The following is a 23,921-nucleotide window of genomic DNA, read 5'->3' as shown; positions in this document are numbered from 1 at the left end:
GGGGCAAGGCAAGGACACCCCACCCATCCCACCCCATTGATCTCCAGGTAATATTCTCCATGCCAGAGAATCCAAGCTGTTCTTTGGAGTAGGAAAAGTAAAAGACTCGGATTAGATGGATTAATCTAATCCTAAATCTAAGACTTACTTACTGGGCTGAGAGAGAGAGAGAGAGAGAGCATGAGATTGACGCTTGTCATAGCCTCAGTATAAGAAGGATAAGGCTCTCATTGCTCATACGAAAGAGATGCAGCACAAAGGAAAGAGACATGATAACCACCAAATAAACAATGCCAAGGTTAATAATGTATCCAAAAGCAGGCATGCAGGTCCCACCAATACATGCCAAATGCCAATCTTGCGGTCAGATTAGCTGTCGGAGAGCGACGCCGGAGTCCACTATCGCAATTAATAAAGGAATCCTTAGTAGGTAATTATCCACCATCTTATCTACTTTGCATAAATCTTAAGGAAATTTATTAACAGAGATTGTTTTGTTACTTTAAAAATAAAAAAATAAAAACCGTAAAATCTAAAACAACATCGTTTTATTTCAATTTTTTTTAAAAAAATTAGGATGTTTTTGAAGCATTAAAAATAAATAAAAAATAAAAAAAATGTTAGATAGTGTTTTTTTATTCTCACTTCCAACACTTATCCGAACAGTACTAAGCTATTCTTTCCCTGTTATATATCCAAACGACACATATCAACGTCAGAGAATAACACGCCTGACGCCTGCAACTTGGAGCACTCCCTCTTCCCAATGCCAGCACAATCTCAACCTACTTTATTAAAAAAATTAGGAATCATAATTAAAGCTTATCACACAAAAGCTGAATAAATCGCGTTTATCTTTAGAATTCCAGAATAAAGTAAACCAAAGGAAACTTTTGCACCCATTACTATGCATGAAAGAAGAGCCTCGATAACATCGATAACTTTCTCCTGTTATACAATCCCAAAAGAATCGTTCCTCCATCCAAATTAATCTCTAAAGGAAAATTAATAAATGGTAAAGAATTAAAAAAAAATTAACCGACCTTTCACGTCGCCGGTTTCCTCTTCCTCATAACAATCTCCGTGTCGAGTCCGAACCCGTCCACCTTCTCCACGCTCACGACCGCCGACTCCTTGAACAACCCGATAACGCCGTCGATCCCGAACAAATCGTTCGCCGAGTACTTGTCCCCCCTCCGGTGCACCGCCACGTGGAGCACCGCCACCCCTCCGGGCCTCAGAGTCCGCTCGATCTCCTGCACGAACCGATCGGGGAACAGCGCGTGGTCGAACACGTTGGAGAACTCGAAGTCGAAGGACCCGTCGGCGAACGGCTGGGAGTGGAAGTCGCCCTCGACGACCAGCGGGGGTGAGGCCGCGAGATCGATCCCTACGGAGTCCGCAACCCCGACGCGGCGGAGCGCCGCCACCTCCTGGCCGAGGCGGGCGCCGACGCAGAGCGCGCGGGAGGAGTTGGAGAGGAGGTCTAGGGTTTTGAGGCGTAAGAAGAAGGCGGAGAAGACGGCGACCTTGCGGTCCCAGTCACGGGTGGCCCAGAGGCGGCGGAGGCGGGGGTCGAGGGTCTTGTTGAGCTGGAGCTTGAGGTAGTCGTCGTAGGAGGCGAAGGAGCGGCGCATTCGGATCAGCGAGGTGGATCCGGATGCGAATCCGGAGGAGGGATTGGGGAGCTGGGATTTGGTCGGATTCGAGTGGAGGAGGAGGAAGAGGAGGAAGAAGGAGACGGGGAGGAGGAGGAGGAAGGACTTGAGGAGGAGAGGGGGCTTCTCGAGAGGCATTTTAGGAAGGAAAGAGGAGGTTAGTTTCTTTTGGAGAAGACGACGGTGGAGGCGGCGAGAATATTGATGGAAAGCGAAAAAAAAGGGACGTCGTTTCCCACTTTCGCAGTGTGCTACTCATATCCCTGATAGAGGCGGATGAGTGCCGATCTACGCCGTCCATTTTGCATGAGAAATTTAGTGCCTCGAGATTCGGGACGGATAACTATGGCGGATAAACTATTCGGAATGCATGAGATAGACGAATATGTTGGGACAGAATCGAACTATTGCGAGCAAGCATGGGCATGTGAGCTGCCGGCTTGTTTGCTAAGGAATAGTTCGGTAGGATAACTAACCACAATAATTTAAATAATCTAGACTAGTTTTAATTAACATCAAACAATCATAGTATATTAAAATTTAGAGAAATAAATAATTTCACCTCCTATATTTAATTATGTAAATTCACCCACTCGTTGTCTAGATTATAATGCAACTAATGTAACTGTTAGTTTTTTTGCCATAGTTTTTACTAATTTAGAAATTAAATTTGTCATATCTTTATCATTTAAAATTTAATTAATCTTATTTTCAATGCTAGGATTTGATTAAATATGATGAAAAATTAATAATTTTAATTTAAATATAACCAAGAGAGAGTAAAATAATACAAATAAAAATATATAGGGAGATTGAACGAATTTTAGTCAAACCACAGGGTAAAATATAATTTCCTTTAAATTTGATCTTTATGGGTAGTTGAGAATGGAAGTTGGAGATTTGTCTCTTTGGATTTGATCCTACAAGACAGAAAGAATCTCCAATTTCACCTTCAATCATGAGATGTTTTAGATTTTTTATTCTTCACTTACTGGCTTATAGGAGATGAATTAGATAAGTTTATAAGATTTAGCTGACATATGACTATATGAGTCATCCAGCATAATAATGCCAGTACATAAGATAATATTAATTGATTAAGTTTGACAAAATAAATATACCATGAAAATAGCTTTTCATAAAAAAATATACAATTTTTACTCCACTATCAGATAGCACTCTGGATGGAAAATTCATTAAATATTAATACTAATATTTATAGGCAATTCAAACTTACAAGATCTTTCATAGGCTAGATGGATCGCTAACAAGGACATTATGTAAATCTGCAATTTAGAAAGTACTAGCTGGAAGTACAACTTGAATTTTGCTTGATAAACTCTGAAATGTGTTGACATGAAAGAGTTCTAAAAAGACTAAACAGTATAATTACTTAACTTTATAAGTGATCAATCACATAAAGGTTCTTGTATGAGGGCATTCATTTTCTCAACAAGAAATTCAAGCACATCTTTTCTTCCTTCCTTCAAGAGCAATTGCCTTAGCTTCCCAAATGTTGAACCAGAAGGCCTAATACCCTTAACAATCATATCTTCTAGCAGAACACAAGCTTGGTTCACTTCACCTTTGTCACACAACCCATTGATCAGCACAGAGAAGGTGTGCATGCTTGGAATGAACTGTTTCAAGCCCATGTACTTCCACACCTTCAAAGCCAACTCCATATTATCACTTTCACAGAACATCTTTATCATCATGGTGTATGTATCGGAATCCGGTTGACAGCACTTAATCATCCGTCGAAAAATCCTATATGCCTCGTGTTTCTTTCCAACGCTTATCAAGCTGTTCAAAAAGATATTCCAAGTCCTTGAGTTGGGACTAATTCCTTTCTCCTCCATATCTTCTATGACGCGCGACACATTTTCAAACCTATTTACTTTGCAAAAGGCGGTGATCAACGCGTTATATGCTACAACGTCTGGCTTAATTGCATTTTTCTCCATACACATGAATGTATCAACTGCATCCTCTATCCTCTTCTCAACACCGTAAGTATGAATCAGTACACTGTAGATGAAAGAGGTAGGCTGACAACCCCTGAACTCCATGTCTCGAACGATATCAACGGCTTCCTCTACCCTGCCAGCCTTACAGAGTGCGTCGACCATGATACCATATGTGACAATGTCCGGTTCGCAGCCTCTTTCAATCATTTCAGAATACACCTCGCGCATCTTGGGCAAATTTGGGGCCCTCCCCCACCCGTCAAGCAAGATACTATAAGTCTTGGCATCAGGCTCAAAACGGTCAATCATTTCGTCGAACACCTCCTGGGCCTTCCTCACATTCTTTGCCTTGCAGAATGCACTAAGCAGGCTATTGAATGCAGCTAAGTTTGGGGTCACCCCGAACTTATCCATGACGTTGAATGTGTAAATTGTTTCCTCCACCTTCTTCGCCCTCGCGTACTTCCTCATGACCACGCAAAAGGTCTCGATGTTGAGAATTCCCTCCCGCCGCATGACGCTGATGAGGTCCCACATGATCTGATACTGCCTGATTTTGGCCAGGGAGCCGATCATGGTGTGGTACGCCTTGACAGTGTGCGAGTAGTTGCGCTGCTTCCTTGCCCACTCGAAGAACCGGTAGGCGAGCATTCCGGCGTTCTCGAACTTCCTGATAACTTCCTCCGCCAACTCCGGCGACACGCGAATACCGCTCTCATCGAGAGATTGCTCAAGTCCAACCTTGGGACAAGACATCATTATCTTACACAATCTCTTTTTGGAGTCTGAGACTTCATGAAGATTTTTGCTGTCTGTGCTGAGCATTCTTACAAACATCTTCCGTGCAGTCCAGATTCTGTGACCATAGCACTGACCTCCGCGCATGTTCCTGACAGATTGAAAAGCTGAAAACCTCGAAATGAGAAATTTGACCAACAGTGATTTGGAACGTTTGGTTGACTACTAACTCGTAGGTAAACTATATCAAAGGCTGGAAATGGATCGTCTATAGAATATTCGATTCTTTGACCAAATCAAACACAATTAAATCACCAAATCTGATTGGATCCGACTTCCCTTCCAAGAATTCGAAACTCTAACTCCATCTCTAACCTCGAACAGGAACGAAATTTAGGTACAACATAAGCGGATCGAAGGGTAACCCACCGTGAGGCGTTTCCTTAGCTGACCTGCATAGGGGAGTCTCCTTCGCAACTTGTATAAAGAAAGGGAAAGGTAGAGAGGCATTATACTATTGGCATAACTTAGATAGTCAACCATGTAGGATAAAACCTGACGGACATAATTCACCATCGGACTTAAATATTGGGCTAATTCCACTAACAGAAAAAAAAAATTAAAATTAAAATGTCTCGCGGCTGCTCCATTACTCCATATCTAAATTCAACACATATTAGCACTGCTGCAAAATTATTATTTTACATCTTTATGTAAAATAGTTGTAGAATAAACACTTAATATCCGATAATGTACATACATTATGCCATAGACGTGGAGAATGTACAAGAAATACAAGAGAGTCCATAAGTGTCCAGAACAAATATATATTAGGCTTAATTATAATTTGCTCCCCTGAACTTTAACTTAATATTATTTTGTCCAATCAACTATTAAAGCATACAATTTACCCCCATAAACTATTTAAAATATTATAATATTTACTCTTCAGAAGGGTTCTGAATATTATACTTTAGATATTTATGAAAGATAATTTGTACGTTTTTATAGTTATAAGCAACAAAATAATTTTTAAGTTAAAATTCAGGGAAGCAAAATATAATTAAGCCTATATACTATAAGCCCGTATAAGAGAGGATCTGGTGTTCTAAAATTGAACCACTACTAGATGCTCAACTTTACATCTTTCCAAAACCTACTAATCTAAACAATAAAAACATATCACAATTGTATTGTAGACAAGGGATGGAGTGCCAAACTGACTGCATTTTATTTTCTTCCACCCTTCTTGATCAATAAGATCTTTAGATATCGTCTTTGGACTTTACAAATCGACCCTGCAATAGTGGAAGCAAGAATTAGTTTCTTCCAACAGAGCTATATAGAGTTGGTAATTTAACATGGCATTGACATGAACAAAATCGTGCCTAATTTGTTGAAACATCAAGTTTTGAGCTACTAATGGCAAATTAGTTCAGCATATTATGAGGATCCATATCTAATTGACAGCCTCACCTTCCTCTCCATCGTGCCAAAAATTATTGCTTATGCCATTCAAATGGTCAACCAATTCTTGAATGTAAAACTATGCTTTCAAATTCTTCGCTGACTGTTTTCAGATAAAAAGGAAAGTATTCGTTTAATGGTTTGCGACAAAGTTTTATTGGTTACTAACAAATTATTATTATTATTTTGGTTTCTTAGTATAGTAAGAAATATTCTGTTGTTGCTCGCCCGAGTACAACAATACAATTGCTGAAATGACTTTGAAGCGTACTAGTGTTACCTAAACTTTTAGGTTTTGTTTAGTTCGAGACTAAATCAGAACTTGATTAATTAATTTTATTTAAAAAAATAAATTTAATTAGATATAAAAAAGATTAAAAAAAATATAATTACTGAATCAATTTAGGAATTCCTGAATTAATTCTGTAGAGATTCCTCGACTCAAAAGCAAACCCTATTTCTCTAATTTACTATAATAAAGAGTGATGTCTTCTAAGTTCTATCAGTGTACGTAACACCATAGTGAGTTTAACTATCACTTCGCATTTCTCAACCTACATTAGAGGCACAGTGTCCAAGATCTATAATCCTTGAAGCGCGAATAAGAAATCCAATAAAGTGGACCAAGATTTGTTTTTAAATTAATACGTACCTTTAATCGAGGTCTCTTCTCGGCGTTGAGCTTCCTCACCTCGTATCGGATCCGCTTCGCGAAGAGACGGCTCCTCCGCTTCTCCTTGTACCGCATCACCCTCGCTTCCCGATTACGCACCTCGCCCTCCTTCCCGTTTCCCAACTCGATTCCCTTCTGATCCGGCACCTGCCACGTGACCGCTGCCGTGGACCCCACGTCAACCAGCACCTACAACACCGATCACCGTCCGTCTTTAAGATCAGGCGGCCCGTATAAGTTTCGGAGAAAGGAGTAGCAAACTCACGGGGGAGGCGGTGGGGTAGACCTCAGGAACTACTTGGGGCGCGTCGCCGTCGATGTAGAGCGATCCCCGATCCGACCACGCGGAGAGGATCTCCTCGTAGTCCAGCTTCAGATCGAGCGACCGCAAGGCACCGCGCCACAGATCCACTCCTCCGCCGCTGGTTACGCTCAACGCCTCCTCCTCCGAGGAAGAGGCCGCGGAGGAGCAGTAGTAAACCCACCGCTCCCGGCCGCGGAGCACCCGGCTCGCCAATCCATCCCCATCCCCTCCTCCATAACCGACGTCGTACTCCACCGGCGAGGAGGAATCCGGCGACCCCACGCCGATCAGATCGGTGAGGGACGGGGCCGACACGGCGGCGCAGTCGCCGGAGCCGAGGAGGAGTGCGACGTGGGGGTCGCGTTCGTGCTCGGGGTGGAGCGGGAAGAGGTCAAGCTGGTAGGGGCAGTGGCTCTTGGAGGCGGAGGGCATCTCCGGCGGCTGTGGCGGATATGATGAGTCGAGGTGGAGGCGGAGGAGGCTGACGTACTTCGGTTTTCGGATCTTGGATCGCGACCTCCGGCGAGGGTTTTTAGCGCTACTCCCCATGCGAAGAGAAGGCAAATGGAAATAAAATATGGGAATAAAATTCAATATAAAAGTCCATGGAAAGCGAGAGATCTTATGGGGAATGGGAAAAGCGCCCACCCTTTTCCGGGGATGATATGATGACGTGGAAAGCGTCTACACGTGGATGGAACTCATTGGGTCAGGGATTGTGATCGATGGTTTATCCTGATTTCGCCGCCACGGTGGCAGATGCGAGAGCGGGATTGGGGTGGGATTTGGTGCATAAATGCGGGCACGGGGGAATTTCACGGGTATTACATGATGACGAGATCTTAGCCGTTGGAATAACATCAGATGATGGAGGAGAGAAGGGCACAACACAAGCAACTAAACATTAATGGGCCCGCCTCTTCAATTATCATCCAACTAACCTCACTGATGAGAAGTCCAACTGTCTAATAAGAGTCGTCAATTCTCTCTATCTCTACTCTTAAGCTCGGACGCAGTCCCAGAATCGACACAGGAATTTATTTTTTTAATTTTTTAATTTTTTTTTAATTTTGCAAAATAGTTTAGAATATTCTAGAGAAGTATCAAATGGGTTGAGATTTGAGAAGGCACCAGTACCACCAACCAGATAAGGTTGCAATCTCAATCACATGTTCCTATTGGAATTCCTATTGATCATAAGATAAGGTCTCAGAGAGTTAAGCCACATCCTTCCTTACGATCTTTTATACACATCTCTCCAAAACTCACCCAGAGCCCAACCTAAGATCACCACGTCCTACTCCTCTGCTAGTTCTCCATGGCAACCATAGCTACAATGGCCATGCTCAAACCCAAGACCTTCACCCTTAACTCCTCACACACCCCTTCTCCAAAGGCCGCCATAAGACCCATCTCGCTCCTCTCCCTCAAAAACCTCACCACCAATGTCTCTGCCGGACAATCGCTCACCGCCACCGCCATCGCCGGCGCGGTCTTCTCCACCTTAACCCACGCCGACGCGGCCTTCGCGGCGCAGCAGATCGCGGACATCGCCGAAGGCGACAACCGCGGCATCGCCCTTCTGATCCCCATCATTCCGGCCATACTGTGGGTGTTATACAACATCCTCCAGCCGGCTCTCAACCAGCTGAATAGGATGAGGAGTGATAAGGGTATCATAGTTGGGCTCGGGCTCGGGCTCGGCGGGGGGCTCGCGGGGGCCGGCTTCTTGTCGACGCCGAGCGCTTCGGCTGAGGAGATTACAGCCATCACCGCCGCCGCCGGCGACGGGTCAGGGGATAGCAGGGGGCTGCTGCTGCTGTTTGTGGTGGCGCCTGCCATTGGATGGGTTTTGTACAACATACTGCAGCCGGCGCTTAATCAGATTAACAGGATGAGGTCCGGGTAATTAATGGAAGTGGAACGCTGTGAGTTGGTCTCCTGGCGATGTACGTGTTTGCGTTTTGCGTCATTGCTTGCAATTGGATCTTTGTGTATAATGATAATGCATCAATTATAAATTTATACAAAGCAAAGCTTCCTCATATACTCGGACACAGTATACATAGATATATTCAAAGATAACTAATACCTACAGAACGAAAAGCATTATTCATGAAGCAAATTTTCCCAATAAAAAGGTTTCTAAACAGAGTCTTTTGTAAGAATAAACTAAGGATGTTATCATTTCCCTCAAAATGAGTCCCTAATAATCATAATAAATATTAGCTGTGATCATTGACATATCAAGAATACTAACAGGATTCAGTTGCTATCTAAAACATAAAAGCTCAAGTATACTCGAAGAACAATCAGGAAGTACTCCAGACTATCATTGCGGAAGCAATAACAGAATTCAGCTGGCATGCTCAAACAGTGTTACAAAATATTATTATCTGAATATTGCACCACACTGATTACACCAGAAAACTGGTGGTAAATAGGTGCAACAGAGTGGCATATGGAGATTGCTTACCAATAAGAGAAAGAACATGACAGAACTGACAAAATTATCAAGGAAGAATACAGAACAAAGGATCTTCAAGAATTGTAAGCATCAGTTCTTTATTGGCAGATCAGCAGAAACAAGTGAAAAGAAAAAAAATCATATAGAATATGTCAAGGGTAATGTGCATTAATTATTATTACTTGCTTCCATTGAAGCTTTCCGCTCATTAATAGAAACAACTGGACACACTAAACTGCTTCAAATGAAATGAGAAATGAAGGGCCTGCAAGGAGGCACGATTAATCTAACAATAGATCAATCTAGGCTGCAAAACATCAGCCATATCCTTCATCATACAATGAAAAGTTCTCAGTTTTATTTCTCAGGTACAGTAGTAGGGAATCAAAAGGCATATATATATATGTTCACAATTATTAACTCCCTGCCCCCTCCGAATAGGAACTCATATATCAGTAACTTGGTCATTAAGTTCAGTGCAATTACTGAAGCTGGAGCTTTTTGATTGATTCAATCTGCTTCGCTGGGTTCAATCCCTTGGGGCAGGCATGGACGCAGTTCTTTATAGTGTGGCAACGATAGAGCTTGAACTCATCATTTATGGCCTCAAGACGCTCCTTCGTATACTGGTCGCGGCTATCCTGAATCCACCTAAAAACCACAAATAACAAACAGTTGAACAGATCAACACAGAGGAAGATTAAAGACCAGGATGCATATTCAGTTAGGAAAAAAAATATGGCAATAAGCTCTTGCTGGAATTTTTGAATGTGCAGAAAAGAAGACAGAATCAAGGCAGAGGAAAACAATTTGATAGTGTTAAAAAAAATCTGATCTCCAATTCTTCCTTCATTTTTCTTCTCTTTTATAGCATACACTGTACATATTGTGATCTCCTTGTATTCAACTGTTTACGACTAATATTTGATGCCTTTCACATTCATTAATCAACAGTCAAGATTAATTAATAGTAAGGAAAACAGATAACAAGGTTGGGCCCTCACCAACCCTCTTTCCTTTTTCTGCATTTGCAGATATCAGCACAACAGGACTGTCCTTTCTGAATGTGATTACAGAGAGAAAAGAAGTACAGCAATTCATGCTTAATGGCATAAATACAGTGAGATAACCAAAATTATGTTGCCTCTGTTGGATTAACTTATGCCAATATGTCATCAGACTAAAAAATTTACATAACCATGAAGGCTAGGCATACATAGAAATATAGAATAAATCACGTGTATAAAAAAAGCTGGACTAATGGCTTGTTTGAATTGACATTTAGCACTTGGTGTTGCACTTGCTTCTCATTTACAATTTCCCATTTTCTTTTGAATAAGGTTCAGCCAACTTATGATATGTCATGGATGATCAAAAGATGCTGTTATGGTAGAATATAAGTTTATTCAATCATGCAAAGAAATAAAATCAATTTGCCAATATGAAATACATGGAGGAAATTGTCACTGAAAGAAACTTTGGAACCAAATGAGCCCAGTGAACATAGCCAGTTTCTTCTCATTGTTTAACATAGCTCTGTAGTGAACACAACAGGATATGAGTAAAATATAGTACAAGTAGGAAGCACAGAACATAAAGCTACTTTGTACATGCTATAATACACAATATAATTGCAATGCCATTAAAATTAGCAAGAAATACACATTCAATACCATGTACAATAAGAACAGTAACTCATCCAGCTACTATAATTGACAATCAGAACATGCAACTATTGATGAGGAAAAGAGAACAGAAGACCACCACAAGAAGTAAATATTATGAACAGAACTACATAATTGTGGTTAGTTTTCATGCCAGGAGAGAGAGAATTTCATCAAGAAAGTAAAGCAAAGGAAAAAGAAGCCTTAAACCGGTGGACATTTGACTGTAATGTATCAACAGTATATACCATGATTGATCATCCCAAAGTTACACAACTATGATAATAAACCAATATTACTTCTAACCAAAGAGTATGAATTTGGCTATAATGTATCAACAGTATATACAATCAATGATAATCCTTAAGTTAAATAACTATGACAATAGACCAATATTACTACTAAATAAAGAGTATGAATTCCTTCCTACATAAACCACAGTCAAAATAATGATCGATTAGAAATTCTCTGACAAAACAACAAGAAGAAAGTTTTAAAGGGAACATCTTAACATAACGATCATGAAATCAGAAAAAAAAATGATATTATCTAAATCTTTGGAGTACTTTTCTTTGCATTTAGTCTCACTAACTGCCTCATCCACACTCTAAATAGGAAGCTCAATGGTCAATCATTTGCTTCTTCTAGATCCTTTCAGACAGTTTAAGCTCTCCCTCACAAATCACATCCTAATCAGTTGTAGATCATTCTGTTTTGAATTCTGACACGGTAAGCTTCCCCAATATCTCAGAAGAGCACACGTCTCCACCATATCTCATGTCTTGGACCTTCATCAATTAACGACACTTATCTAATTTTTCCCTTTCCAAATGTCCTTATATTCCTGACGCTTCCCTATTAACAGATTATCCTGTATAAGCTTGATTCCCAAAAACTCACATGTCTAGTCGTACTTCTCACTCTAAAAGGGCTCTCAGATATAAGAATTAACAAAGAAGGCATCACCTGATCCATCAAGCTGCAAGAAAATCAGTCACAAAATCAAAAGCCAAAGGCTACATCTTGTGACAGAATGAAAATTGGTTCCCCTATAACAGCAATGAATCACCAATGACGCTTATTTAAGGAATAACTTCTAGATATGCTAAAACAAAATTGACAATAATATAGTTTAAGGGCAAGGCAAAATCCAAATATAATACTTTCAACAGTACTATCTTATTCAACACTCCAAATCCCGTGTTATTTAAATGCCCTATAAGCCTATAATCTATTCCGGTTGTCAATCATTTATTTAGAAGGAAAGTTCCGAGAAACCCAAGCATGTTCTAATGATAATTTCTTATAAAAGTTTAACACCTAACAGATTTAATGAAATGAGAAAATAACCAAGACCCCGTTCTAAGATAAACGCATAACCAGAAACCGACCACAATTAAAAAGACAAAGAAATCAACCTGTTGGCATGCAGCAAGGCAGCAGGCCCGAGGTACGTCTCCGGATTCCACCAGTAGCTAGGGCACGAAGTGCTACAGCAAGCACAGAGTATACACTCATACATCCCATCCAGCTTCGCCCGATCCGTCTTGTTCTGTGGGATCTCTTTCCCCTTCTCCGGCGGTGGATCCTTCCTCTTCAACCACGGCTCCACACTCTTATACTGGCTATAGAAATTGGTCATATCCACCACCAGATCCTTGACCACAAACATATGCGGCAACGGCGCGATCGTCGTCTCCTTCGCCGCATCGATCTTGGTGAGGCAGGCGAGGCCGTTGTCCCCATCGATGTTCATGGCGCAGGAGCCACAGATGCCCTCGCGGCACGAGCGGCGGAAGGTGAGCGAGGGGTCGAGCTCGTTCTTGATCTTGATGAGGGCGTCGAGGACCATGGGGCCGCACGAGGACAGATCGATCTCGTAGTTATGGAGCTGGGGCTTCTCCGACGGATTATCCGGGTTCCATCGGTAGATCGAGAAGGTCTTGATGCGAGGAGAAGGCTTCGAAGCCTCGGCTTGGGAGGAGTGGGGTTGGAACTGGAGTAGACGAGGGGAGAGAAGGCCGCGCGCTGCGGCGCCGGTCGATCCGACTGCAGAGCCCCGGCGGAGGAGAACCCTCGCGGCGGCCATCACGGTGGAAGAGAGATAAGGGAGAGATAGAGAGAGAAAGAAGTACGGTGTTTGTCGCGGGGGGGAAGCGGAGCTATATGGGTCGCATTAAAAGGCGGAGAGTGTGCGGACCTACATGTGCCGACGTGGAAATGGGATTAGTACGAGATGTGGAAACTATTAGCAACACAAATTTAGCATTTGCATCGACCGACTCAACGCAACTAAAAGTTTTGCGGAGCGGAGTATTGAAAGTTTTAAAAAAAATAAAATAAAAGTAAAGAATATGAACTTCAAATATATAAAATTTAATGTTTCCTCGAGTCCTCCTGACTCCTAAGAATTTGCAAGTGCATCCGAACTGTCATCAAGCAATCGTTCGTCAGTTATTTTACTATCTGATTAATTTAACAACTCTTTATGCTATATTCTGACGATTAAATTTTTTCGATTTATTAACGGGGCTTGCATGCCATCCAGTATTTATCTACTGTACAAACCGAGGAAACACAAAAATTATAAAAACTTTATGCTGACTTCTCTGACAAATGGAAAAATAAATGCATATTCAAGCAAACAAAAATCATTACTCCATTGGGAAGTTTTATATCCTCGCACAAGTGCACATCAATGTAAAAATATACCAGCATTCCATAACGAAGGCTGTATGTAACACAATAACAGGCTTGAAAGAGTCAAAAGATCGAGTCGGTTGAAGACCCGCTTATGCAAAATAGTCTGCTACAGGGAAAAAAATAAATATATATCGCATGAAAACCAGTCAAAGGGTGCGTGCAAGAAAAAAACAATGTTGTTCTTATCATCAATTCTTCAACAACTGTGTTACGAAATAAGATAATAATGAGAAAAGAAATAGGAGTGCATCTTGATGGATCAATTGAAGCCAGAGTTTTACACATCATCACAATCCAAGTACACCAGCAGAAGAATGTCAAGCATTCTCGAGTCCCAGTTCTACTAAGAATAAGTGGCAAAACAAAACTAGAACAGCTACAGCACTACATTGGTAAGTTGGGACGACAGATCCTCACAACAAGACACCATAAGAACCACAAGGGGTTGGAGGGTGCTGCTAATTGAAAAGGCATCAGCAGATATAACACCAGATAGTATGCATACTGAGTGTCCACAACGGCTAATGATTTATGTGCCTACAGCAACTGCACAAGTAGCAGGCGCGAATGATGGCAGCAGCCAATTGTTTCTCCTAGCATGGTCTACGTAGGATTGAAATTTCTCCTCTGCATCCGGAATATCGAGAGCCAAATCATCAAGGCCATCCCTAACCCTAGAGAATCCTTTAGTCATTTGGTTGATGGTAATTAACCCTTCACCAAAACACTCCTGTAACAGATCCAGAATCCTGTCGTTCTTCTTTTCCATTGCCATAATCAATGCTTTCTTGACTACTTCATGATTGAAGAAAGGCATGCCCAGGTCACGAATGCATTGGCATGCTTCCCCCACATCACCCCCGCTATCATACTCCTCCAGAAGCTTTACTATCTTGTCCTTTGCATCTTCCACTGCCCATCCAGTGCCACCACCCCAGCATCTCAGAAGCCTCTCTCCTGCATGGCGAGCAGAGACAAGTGAGCGGGCCATGTGAACAGTTTCACTGCCACTGCAGTTGGGTGGAAGCTTGCTGCCGATTTCCTCTAAATTTAAGGGAGCTAGAACATCATCAATCACAGCCCTTGCTAGAAACAGAGCTAGCTCATTTGAGGCATCCAAAATGTCCAGTGCAGTATCCTCTGCAGACTCCAGAAGCATTATAAATCCATTAACAATGTCTTCAGTTGAGAAGATCTCCATGCTAAGTGCAGATAGCAGAACAGAGGCCATCTCCTTTTCCCTGTTCTTGCGATCCATCGCAAGAGTAATCAGTTTCTTAATGAAAACAGGATTATACTGTGGAGCAGCAAGATCTTCAAGGCTACGAATGAGCTCAGGAATATCGTCTGAGAGGAAGTATTCATGGATAATGGTTACTGCTTCTTCCTTGTACCGCCTTAACTTCTCATACTCCTCATCTCTGCTGTCCCCATTGACACCTGATGAGTTGAGGAATGAAGGGTCAAGCCATCCATCCGAAACTGCTTTTGGAACCAATGTCTGGAATAGGGATTTTGCAGAGGGAATATCAAGAGAAAGATCATCAAGACTCTCAGAAAGCCGAGAGAAGCCTTTCATCATCTGACTCGAACTGATCAAGCATTCTTCAGAGGCTTCTTTCAGAAGCTTGAGTATAACAGATTCTAATGTTGAATTCTCCATCGCAAGGATCAGAGTCCGCTTCACAACCTCATGGTGAAAGAATGGCACCCCTAACTCCCTTATGCACCTGCAAGCTTCTGCTGTATCTCCATTTTCAATATATTCCCTCAATAAGTTGGTAATTTTCCTCTTTACCTCTTCAACAGTTATATGAGTAGTACCACCCCATCGTCGCTCGACTAACTCTGCATGGTGAGGAGCAGAAAGATAGCTCTTTTCAGCAGTTTGTATGACTTGCAATCCCTTAGACAAGTCTGCAAGTGTCCCTTTTGTCCTAGTAAGGAAGGCAGGTGGTAGGATGTCATCAACAACTGCTCGTGCAATGAAAAGAGCCAGGACATCAACTGCATCGAGAATATCAAGCGCCAAGTCGTCAACAGCCTCAAGTAGCATCATGAACCCACGGCTGATTTGAGCAGAACTAATAACATCACCATATAAGGCAGACAACAGCACTGAGGCCATTTCCTTCTCCTTGTCATGCCTATCCATTGCCATAGAGACAAGTCTCTTAACGAAGTAGTGATGGTACTCTCCAGAACCTAGATCTCTAAGATCAGATGCAGCTAATTCTACATCACCAGTGCTAAAATACTCCTCAATGATAGTGACAACAGATTTCTTGTAATCATCAAATGGTGTAGAAACAGTAGCACCACCACCAACTAGTTCATATGGCTCCTGAAGAGATAGATTAGAACAGTTGCTTAATTTACGAAAGATAAATATCATCGCTCACCTAAGGAGATATACTATGTCCTAGAAAGATGACAAGTTAACACTAAGTTACAACAGTCATATCTTTAGGAAATCAATAAATGCATCAAAGTGGAATCGCAAATTAACTAAGAACAAGAAAAGGCGAGGCTGTAAAAGAGGGTGAAACTCATACCTCACAGCTGTCATAGTTTGGGTCATTTCGGTCAAGTCGTGAATCAGAATCAGTATCAAGTAGTTTGCCCCATGTGCCTTTACCACCAGCACCGTCTACAATGAAAGATTTAATATTTAATTATGAGGATATCAATGGAAGAAACACAAATGCAAAAGCTTGCCAGTTATTGGCTAAAGAACAAATGCGATCTTTCAAAAAAATTATATCAATCACACACTAGGATTGATGTGTAACATAAAGCTAATATACTCTATAGTGTTTCCATAGAAGCCATTAGCAAGATTAAAAACAACTGTCATATGCATATGCGGAATATTCATCAATTCAGCTTCAAATCAATCAACTAATTTCAAATTCGATAGCAACAAGCATCTAACATTACTAGAATACCTGTCATGTCAAAACCTAAGAATTAGAAGTTTAGAACCTAGAAGATGAATAATATTAACCTCCTTGCTAATACCGGTGCTTTAAAACTTACAGATAAAGCAACGGCAGCCTCCATTTATATGTTTACCTGTCTGTGTAGAAATGGAGATTACTCCTTAATTGCTTTGTAGAGCTGCAGACTCAGTTCGATTGATTTCATGATCAATTAAGATCGCAGACCAATTTGGGTGAGATGGAGGTCATCAATTCCAGCTAAAACTCCTTAATTTTCGAAGTCCTCTACTGATCTACTCTATCTTTGATTTATTTTTGATATGATGATATCTACTCTATCTACTCTATCTTACTGACTAATTGATGCAAATGTAGATAAGATACATTGACGTGACAAAACTTAAAAGTATAATATGCTGTTGCAAGGATATTTGTGTTGTTTATAACTTCATACACATAAGAACAGCAGAAACAATATTTCATTGTAAGAGACTAATAGTTGCAATATGTGGTCATGAATAAACGAGACCAAATCCCTATTTTGTTTATCAAGAAATAAGTCATCAACTGCATGAATCCTCAAAATACAGATCCTAAACCTACATAAATCATAAATTATGTCCCAATTGAATACAAGAACTATTTTCCATGGAAATAGAGGCTCTAAGTAGGACGGCTCTAGGTACAAAAGGATCTACTTGAACAATATGGTACATTCTCAAATCTCAATTCCCCGGATATGACCTTCCAATAGATATGATCATTAGGCCCAACCCGCCCAAACCCAGTCCGAACCCGCCCGGTTTTAACCAGGCTAAGCCCGGCCCAAGCCCGATTTAGGCCCGGCCCGACCCAAGCCCGATATGGTAGTGGGCGACATGTGCTAAGCCTTTGCCCGTCCGAAAGCCCGATCCACTACTCTCATCTATAGCCAAACCCATAATGTATACATATTTATATAATTATTTTAGTCCCACATTGGATATTTAGTAAACTATATATCAATATATATGTATGTTTCCATGAAAGATAACTAAAATATCTTCACATAAGCCCATTAAACTCGGCCCAATAAAATAAAATAATTTTTATATTTAACGCATTATATTAGAGCCATTATACCCAACCCAAGCCCAATATGTAATAGGCTAGTGGGCGGTAACGGGCTAAAATATTCTAGCCCGACCCGAACTCGGCCCGGCCTGAGTGATTGGTGGGTCGGGCCGTGAACAAATATTTAAGCCCGGTTAGCCCAAAAAGCTCGGCCCGGCCCGCCCGATGATCACATCTACCTTCCAACAATTGGTGTCACCTCCAAAAAGCAAAATGCCACTGTGCCTGGCAACAAGCCTTCTGTCACATACTCACGTTTCCGAGAACATTACATGCAGATAACAGAACAACACAAGACTAGAATAAAACTCAACTTAAAGGAGTCCTTCCAGTCCATCGACACAATGATATAACTAATTTAACATTCACAGCAATAATAATTGGCAATCAATATTATGTCAATTTTCATATGAAAAGAACTGCTCATATCAGACAAAAATAAGAAGAGAAAATATGTATTCAGTAAAAGACTTGCCTTCTTTAGTATTGGCTTCATTAAGAAATGATAATCGCTATCATTCATAAAAAAAATATAGATCCCTATCTAATATACCAAACCTTATCCATATTTGCAATTTTCACCTTTTACATAAACACTGGATTTCAGAAGCACCCAAAGCAAGAGGGAAGAGAACAAAGAGTCGTTAATAATGTGATCTAGTTATTCGTAGGATATATTATCAACAAAGGAAGAAAGTTTATCAAGATCGTCCGCTATTGATGAGCTAATGAAAACTAAGATGTGTAATATATAAATACCTTACAAATATTAACTTTCCTAAAAGACTTCTGGAAACTCAATCTCAGATTTGGCACATTGTTTTATGGAAGATTCTCTAAACAAAGTATAAGCTACTATTGCTCTCTTGAATATACAAGTTAAAAAGAAAATAATAGACAAATTACTATTTGAAGGAAACATTTATGCCACTTATCATAGTTTGCAGCTCTAGTAAATCAAAAGCATAGTATTCAGTTCATAATTCATTTCCTTAATATTAATACTAAATAGATATCCATGAATTGCCAAAAGTAAAATTTCTAACGATGTTAGTACCTAAGAAAATCGTGCAAATGGCTGATCTATAAGAATATCGAAAGATAAATATAAAGTTGATAAACACAACTTGCCATGCTTCTTAACGAACATATGACATTAAGATGTCATTAAGCAACAAAAGAGGAAACATGGGAGTTAGGAGAATTATATATAATTAAAAGATGACAAAACGCATGGAGTACAGGAGGTTGAAAGGGGAGACAAGCAATTTGGGCAACTAGGAAAATAATAAACAATTAAAAGAAGACATTTAATTTAGTACCAGTATATTTGTATACTTCTGTATGTGTATATATACATATGCACACACACACAAAGAGAGAGAGAAAGAAAGAGGAATAGCACTACTGCCTCACTCTGAATCTTCAAGAAAAGGTCAACATTTCTCTAGCCATTACTTTGTGCCTCAGAATCATAAATAACTTATCCCAAAGTGGAGAAAGATGAAGTGCTCCCACTTTCTTTAAACATGAAATGAGATTTTCAGATCCCGAGGCACATCCGGAGGCTACAAAAGTATTACAAATTTTTCCAAAGATTTACTGTAAAGCTTGTAGCCTTTACTTATGTACCAATTGGCTGTTACATCATTGAAATGCAAATAGAATATCAGTCAACATTTGATTTCTTCTCAAGCTTTATCAAAAGTCAAATAAAAGGTGAAATTATGTATCTACTACTAGAAGGAACACTTTACAGTGCCAACGTCAAATAATCGGTAGATGAAATGCCATTACAATGGTACAAAATGATATCTTCTTGTAGTATACGGCAGAAAAGGGCATCAACATATTCATAAAAACGATAAATCGCTAAAATTTTCATACTGCATTGTCAGCAGCTTATGTAATGATGCAGAGCATAGCGAAATCAGCAGCAAATTGTCTCAAAGAATCTGATATGAATGCAGTGCATAAAACTATAAGTAGTAAACTGCCTCAGATGACGATACTCTCACATGCCTCATAAAAGCATGCACTCAAAGACAAGTGAGAATGGTTCAACGTAGTACTTGTGACTCGAGCTACAAAAATAATTTTTGACTATAGCCCTTCTAAGTTCACACAAAAGACATAAGCAGACTTTAAGGCGAGTAGGCAACCAATCCTGTCTGCAATCAAGTAATGGATGGAAATAAGTAATCTGCAGGAGTCAAGAGAGGCAAATGGTTACAAAGAGACATGGCCTCAAAAGAGATACAATCTCGAAAAGAAAAGAATAATAAAAGAAACGCCCTTTCAAGGACCTGCATTGAAATTCCTTTTGAGGAGAATTTCTAATAGGTTTAAATAAGACAAAATTTCAAAATAGATGAGGCAAAAGAACAAGATAGTTAACACAGAAGAACACAAAGTTACAATTCATATCACCAGCATATGCTTCAAAGTTCAAACCCAATCTCGCCATTCACATATTATAGGAAAAGTGACTGCAAATAAATTAAGAGAAAACAGTGTAGCTTTTCTGACTGGCTTGATAATGCACCTCCACTGCTACCACAAAGGGACATACACATATGTCACAACACGACTTGAAAAAGAAAGTGTTACTCTGTCAAATTTTCTTGATGCAGTAATAAAACATGACTAGTGATTCCACACATTAGTTATATGAGCATATTCATGATAGTGACTAGATCAAAAAGGCATTTAAATGTTGAATTTTAAGTTCAAGAGCACTGAGTCATAAACATGTGTGGGTCTTACATCAAGTTCCAAAAACAAAAAAAGAAAAAACTGAGCACTTTTAAGGTTGGGATACATCAGGCAATGCACAAACTGACTATTGGCAACCTTATTTTGGAGGCAATAATCTAAGATATTACATAGATTGATGATTATCACTTTATCAGCATTGTTTGGCTGGTTGAAAGGGAATATGAGTGCTCAAGATTTTAGTCTTTTAGACAGTTTGCATAGCTACTGTCAATACTGATTTCTAGAAATTCCAATAATCAAAGTTATTGTACTTTAATTCTGACAATAAAGCTCAAGATTAAACTAGATAAAACTTGAACTACTCAAAAATCAAATTATAATTTCCTCAAGTCATAAGTTAGTTGCTCGATTTAGAAATCAAAATTTATATGCCAAACTTGAATTCCTAGTCACCAATGCTAAATTTTTATACGGAGAGGACTGCACTAATCATGACTAGATGAATGTACTATAACCAATTAAAAACTCAAACAATTCAAATTGATCTTATAACTAGAAAATCCCAAGGAATCAAATAGAGCAGATTAACTTTGAAAGGAAAGTGATCTGGTAAGCATAGTGCCATCACACTTGTATTGAGAATAAAGTTCTCTAAACAGAACTGTGGAACGTCTTGTAAAACAAATTGAACTAAAAGCAGGATAGGTTAAATTTGATTATCTAATAACATGCTAAGGTAAACTCATAAATGGTAATTAAGTATGAAGTTTATCTTCATCCAGTCTACCACAGCTTGGTCTAAGACTGCAGCCAGTTAGACACAAGGATTAAAAGAACTCTAAGCTTACACATACATGTCGAGTAAAGGTTCAGAACGAGACTCAACCTAAGAGTGTTTATGGTTAACTTGCATCTTTTCAAGTCATAAAAGTCAAAAGTCATGTATAACTCTTCAAAACTTTGGAAGAGTCTAGATGAAGAATTCTCCTACAGGTAATTTATCAGTTCCTACTTTGTCTTCTTGGAATGGGAAACCATGGAAGCAGGGGGTGAATTGGACAATTGATACTACATCTCCCACATGCATCTATGCAACCACATTTTTAGTGCATTGTACCAGAAGAAAATTGAGTTTGGGACTTTCTACCTCCATTATAGACAGGTTATTCTTCCTTCCCATCTCACTGACGATGGGTCCACAATTCAGAACTACATGCATATGGGCATAACAACAATTAAATTGAATCCTTCCATTAATTGGGGAAAGGATCTGCAACTGATTCTCCTACGGGAAAGGAAAGCCACAGTGCATAGCAGGGTTTCATTTACCAACAGACGGCAGTAAGGAGATAAGGAGGTAGCAAGCTACTATCTACTGCAGCGATATGAAGCCCCATAACCGCTAACTATACCAAATTTCATGGAAATTGACACATCGATAACAAAGATGATGCATTACACTAATATCTGGAAACAATTCAAAGAAGTTCATCGTATTCCAACCCATTGACTACTCCAATATACCAAACAATCGAAGGGGGAAGAGTACCACTCACCTTTCTTCACCCTTACAAACTTCCCCGAATGCGAGCGCCTCACATGCCGCGTCCCCCCGCCGCCGCCGCCTCCTCCCACAGCCGGAGCTCTTCCACCACAAGCCGCCGCATTCTTTGCAAGGTGCTCGTGTAGCAACAATGAAGTCGGCGACCTCGGCGACGACGACAGCACCTCCGCATTCTGCACCGCAATCTTCAGCACCTCCCTCTGCTCATCGGTCAAGAACCCTTCCTTCTTCGGCGACGCCATCTCCGCCCAAAGCAACACTTCACCACACCAAAATACCACGAAACAGATCGATCAATCCATCCAATCCACGTCTCAAACCAAGGAATAGATCAAGAACCTACCGGAAAAGGAAAGGAAAAAAAAACCGGAAGCAATGACCGATTCCGAAGAGCCCGCAGCAAGGCTAATCCACCATTAACCAAACCCTAGAAGAGATCAAGGGCACCGTAAGATTCTTCTTCCGCTCTCGGATTGGAGGCCGCGAGAGCGAGAGCGATAGGTTTGGACCGATCCCTTCGCCTCCTTGCTTTAGCAGCTTTTGCTTCGCCGAAGATGAGATGGGGGGCGGAGGGAGAGAGGGGTTTTATAGGGAGGCGCTATCGGTTTCGAGTACACGTCAAGGGTCGAGGAGGGTAAGAAATGGGTAGGGTCTTGGTCGAGTATATCTCTATCCTGTTTCCACGTGGCCGCCCTCATTTAGGACTGCGAGAGCAAACGAGGGAGGAGCATGGGGGGTGGGTGACATTTGGGCCTTTGGGATGGAACTTTTATCCATCTAATTAGAGAGGTAAACATCCCTTCATTTGACTTTTCTTTTCTAAATTTATAGGAAAGGTAAGATAGATTGACTTGTTATTCTTGTAGGTTAATGATCTGAATACTATTATAGGTTTAATTTTTTTCGTGGCTATTAGAGTTTGATATTGGATGAATGTTTTACTATACCATTATATGTATGGCTATCAAAATAAGCAAGCAGCTCAAACTTGGACTTAATTTGAATGTAAATAAGCTCAAATTTGCTCAAACTCAGACTTGTTTTAATGCAGTGACTCATATCTCTCGCTAATCGGCTTGGCTCATTTAAGACTTGAATTACGCTTTACTTAAATCGAGACCAACTCGTTTAACGCTTCAATAACTCATAAAATAATCTATTAGTTTTACGAAAAGCTTACAAGCCTAATGCATTTATAAAAGATAATTGTAAAAGCCTCATTATGTGGCAAACATGAACATGCTGCGCCAAGCCGGAAGAGCATAAAAAGGCAAAGAACGTTGCTCAAGCCATGACATCAGCCACACAGGTGTATGCCTTATTTCTCAATTAAGACCACACGAAGACTCGACAGACAACTCTACAGCATTAATAACAAAATGACAAGAGTAAAATTTAAGGAAAACCGATAAAATTCAACTCCATCATTAATAATAACAATACCCAAAAAAGCATCAAACAAGGGGGAGGAGTTCGACGCCAGTAGATTGCAACAAAGAAGAGAGCAGCATGGTTGAGGATGCAGATGACATCAAGCTAAGAGGAGGTTGAAGGAGGGGGTGAGCTCGGTATGGGCGAGATAGGAGGAGATTCATGGACAGTGGTGAGCCAAGTGGAGGCAGCAGCAAAGGAATGGAGATCAACATTACGAGGGAGAATAAAGAGAGAGAAAAAGAAAAAGAAAAGATAGGAGAAAAATCTCACAAGTAAGGGGATAAGTTTCTCTCCCGTCTTAGCGAGAAGATGAAGGCAACATGGAAAGAAAATGGAGAAAGAGAGATGAGAAAAATATGACTAAATGAATCTAAATATCTTGGTTGAAGGAGAGGATCGAAGATAAAATAAACACTAAACCCTAGCAGAGCAATTTGGCTCATCAAAACAGGCTTGATGGGATTAGGTTGTCAAATACTATTCAAATCTGGAGGCAGCCCAGAAAA

The 23,921-nt window shown here is 40.4% G+C and overlaps 6 protein-coding genes across 7 annotated transcripts; 1 reads left to right on the top strand and 5 right to left on the bottom strand.

Annotated features, from left to right (window-relative positions):
• Positions 1-524: 524 nt before the first annotated feature.
• Positions 525-1,890, bottom strand: LOC140785718 (uncharacterized). The gene is made up of 2 exons (XM_073133688.1): positions 1,044-1,890; positions 525-785 (listed from the first exon to the last, which is right to left on the bottom strand). Exon 1 carries the CDS (start codon positions 1,794-1,796, stop codon positions 1,047-1,049), a length of 750 nt encoding a protein of 249 aa, XP_072989789.1. The 5' UTR covers positions 1,797-1,890; the 3' UTR covers positions 525-785; positions 1,044-1,046.
• A 1,072-nt stretch (positions 1,891-2,962) lies between these two features.
• LOC140785519 (pentatricopeptide repeat-containing protein At1g77360, mitochondrial) lies at positions 2,963-4,984 on the bottom strand. The gene is made up of 2 exons (XM_073133377.1): positions 4,796-4,984; positions 2,963-4,533 (listed from the first exon to the last, which is right to left on the bottom strand). Exon 2 carries the CDS (start codon positions 4,511-4,513, stop codon positions 3,068-3,070), a length of 1,446 nt encoding a protein of 481 aa, XP_072989478.1. The 5' UTR covers positions 4,514-4,533; positions 4,796-4,984; the 3' UTR covers positions 2,963-3,067.
• Positions 4,985-5,109: 125 nt separating this feature from the next.
• On the bottom strand, positions 5,110-7,412 carry LOC140785521 (uncharacterized). 2 transcript variants are annotated; one of them, XM_073133378.1, is made up of 3 exons: positions 6,772-7,412; positions 6,486-6,695; positions 5,110-5,664 (listed from the first exon to the last, which is right to left on the bottom strand). In XM_073133378.1, the coding sequence occupies exons 1-3, from the start codon at positions 7,357-7,359 to the stop codon at positions 5,632-5,634; spliced, it is 831 nt and encodes a 276-aa protein (XP_072989479.1). In that variant the 5' UTR covers positions 7,360-7,412; the 3' UTR covers positions 5,110-5,631. The 2 variants fall into 2 exon arrangements, with proteins under 2 accessions (XP_072989479.1, XP_072989480.1); XM_073133379.1 differs by having other exon boundaries at positions 6,793-7,412.
• Positions 7,413-7,993: 581 nt separating this feature from the next.
• LOC140787306 (photosystem II reaction center proteins PsbY, chloroplastic-like) lies at positions 7,994-8,855 on the top strand. The gene has a single exon (XM_073136168.1). It carries the CDS (start codon positions 8,129-8,131, stop codon positions 8,717-8,719), a length of 591 nt encoding a protein of 196 aa, XP_072992269.1. The 5' UTR covers positions 7,994-8,128; the 3' UTR covers positions 8,720-8,855.
• Positions 8,856-9,400: 545 nt separating this feature from the next.
• On the bottom strand, positions 9,401-13,154 carry LOC140787304 (succinate dehydrogenase [ubiquinone] iron-sulfur subunit 1, mitochondrial-like). The gene is made up of 2 exons (XM_073136167.1): positions 12,360-13,154; positions 9,401-9,928 (listed from the first exon to the last, which is right to left on the bottom strand). Exons 1-2 carry the CDS (start codon positions 13,028-13,030, stop codon positions 9,760-9,762), a joined length of 840 nt encoding a protein of 279 aa, XP_072992268.1. The 5' UTR covers positions 13,031-13,154; the 3' UTR covers positions 9,401-9,759.
• A 717-nt stretch (positions 13,155-13,871) lies between these two features.
• LOC140786399 (MA3 DOMAIN-CONTAINING TRANSLATION REGULATORY FACTOR 1-like) lies at positions 13,872-22,594 on the bottom strand. Its single transcript, XM_073134796.1, has 4 exons — positions 22,325-22,594; positions 21,974-22,240; positions 16,200-16,294; positions 13,872-15,988 (listed from the first exon to the last, which is right to left on the bottom strand). The coding sequence occupies exons 2-4, from the start codon at positions 22,221-22,223 to the stop codon at positions 14,174-14,176; spliced, it is 2,160 nt and encodes a 719-aa protein (XP_072990897.1). The 5' UTR covers positions 22,224-22,240; positions 22,325-22,594; the 3' UTR covers positions 13,872-14,173.
• Positions 22,595-23,921: the final 1,327 nt, after the last annotated feature.

This window comes from Typha latifolia, chromosome 4 (genome assembly GCF_019914945.1).
Source record: "Typha latifolia isolate L0001 chromosome 4, TyphaL0001v2, whole genome shotgun sequence".
Taxonomy (NCBI): Eukaryota; Viridiplantae; Streptophyta; class Magnoliopsida; order Poales; family Typhaceae; genus Typha; species Typha latifolia.
The sequence above is the reverse complement of the archived record's forward strand: the minus strand, read 5'-3'. Positions and strand labels throughout refer to the sequence as shown.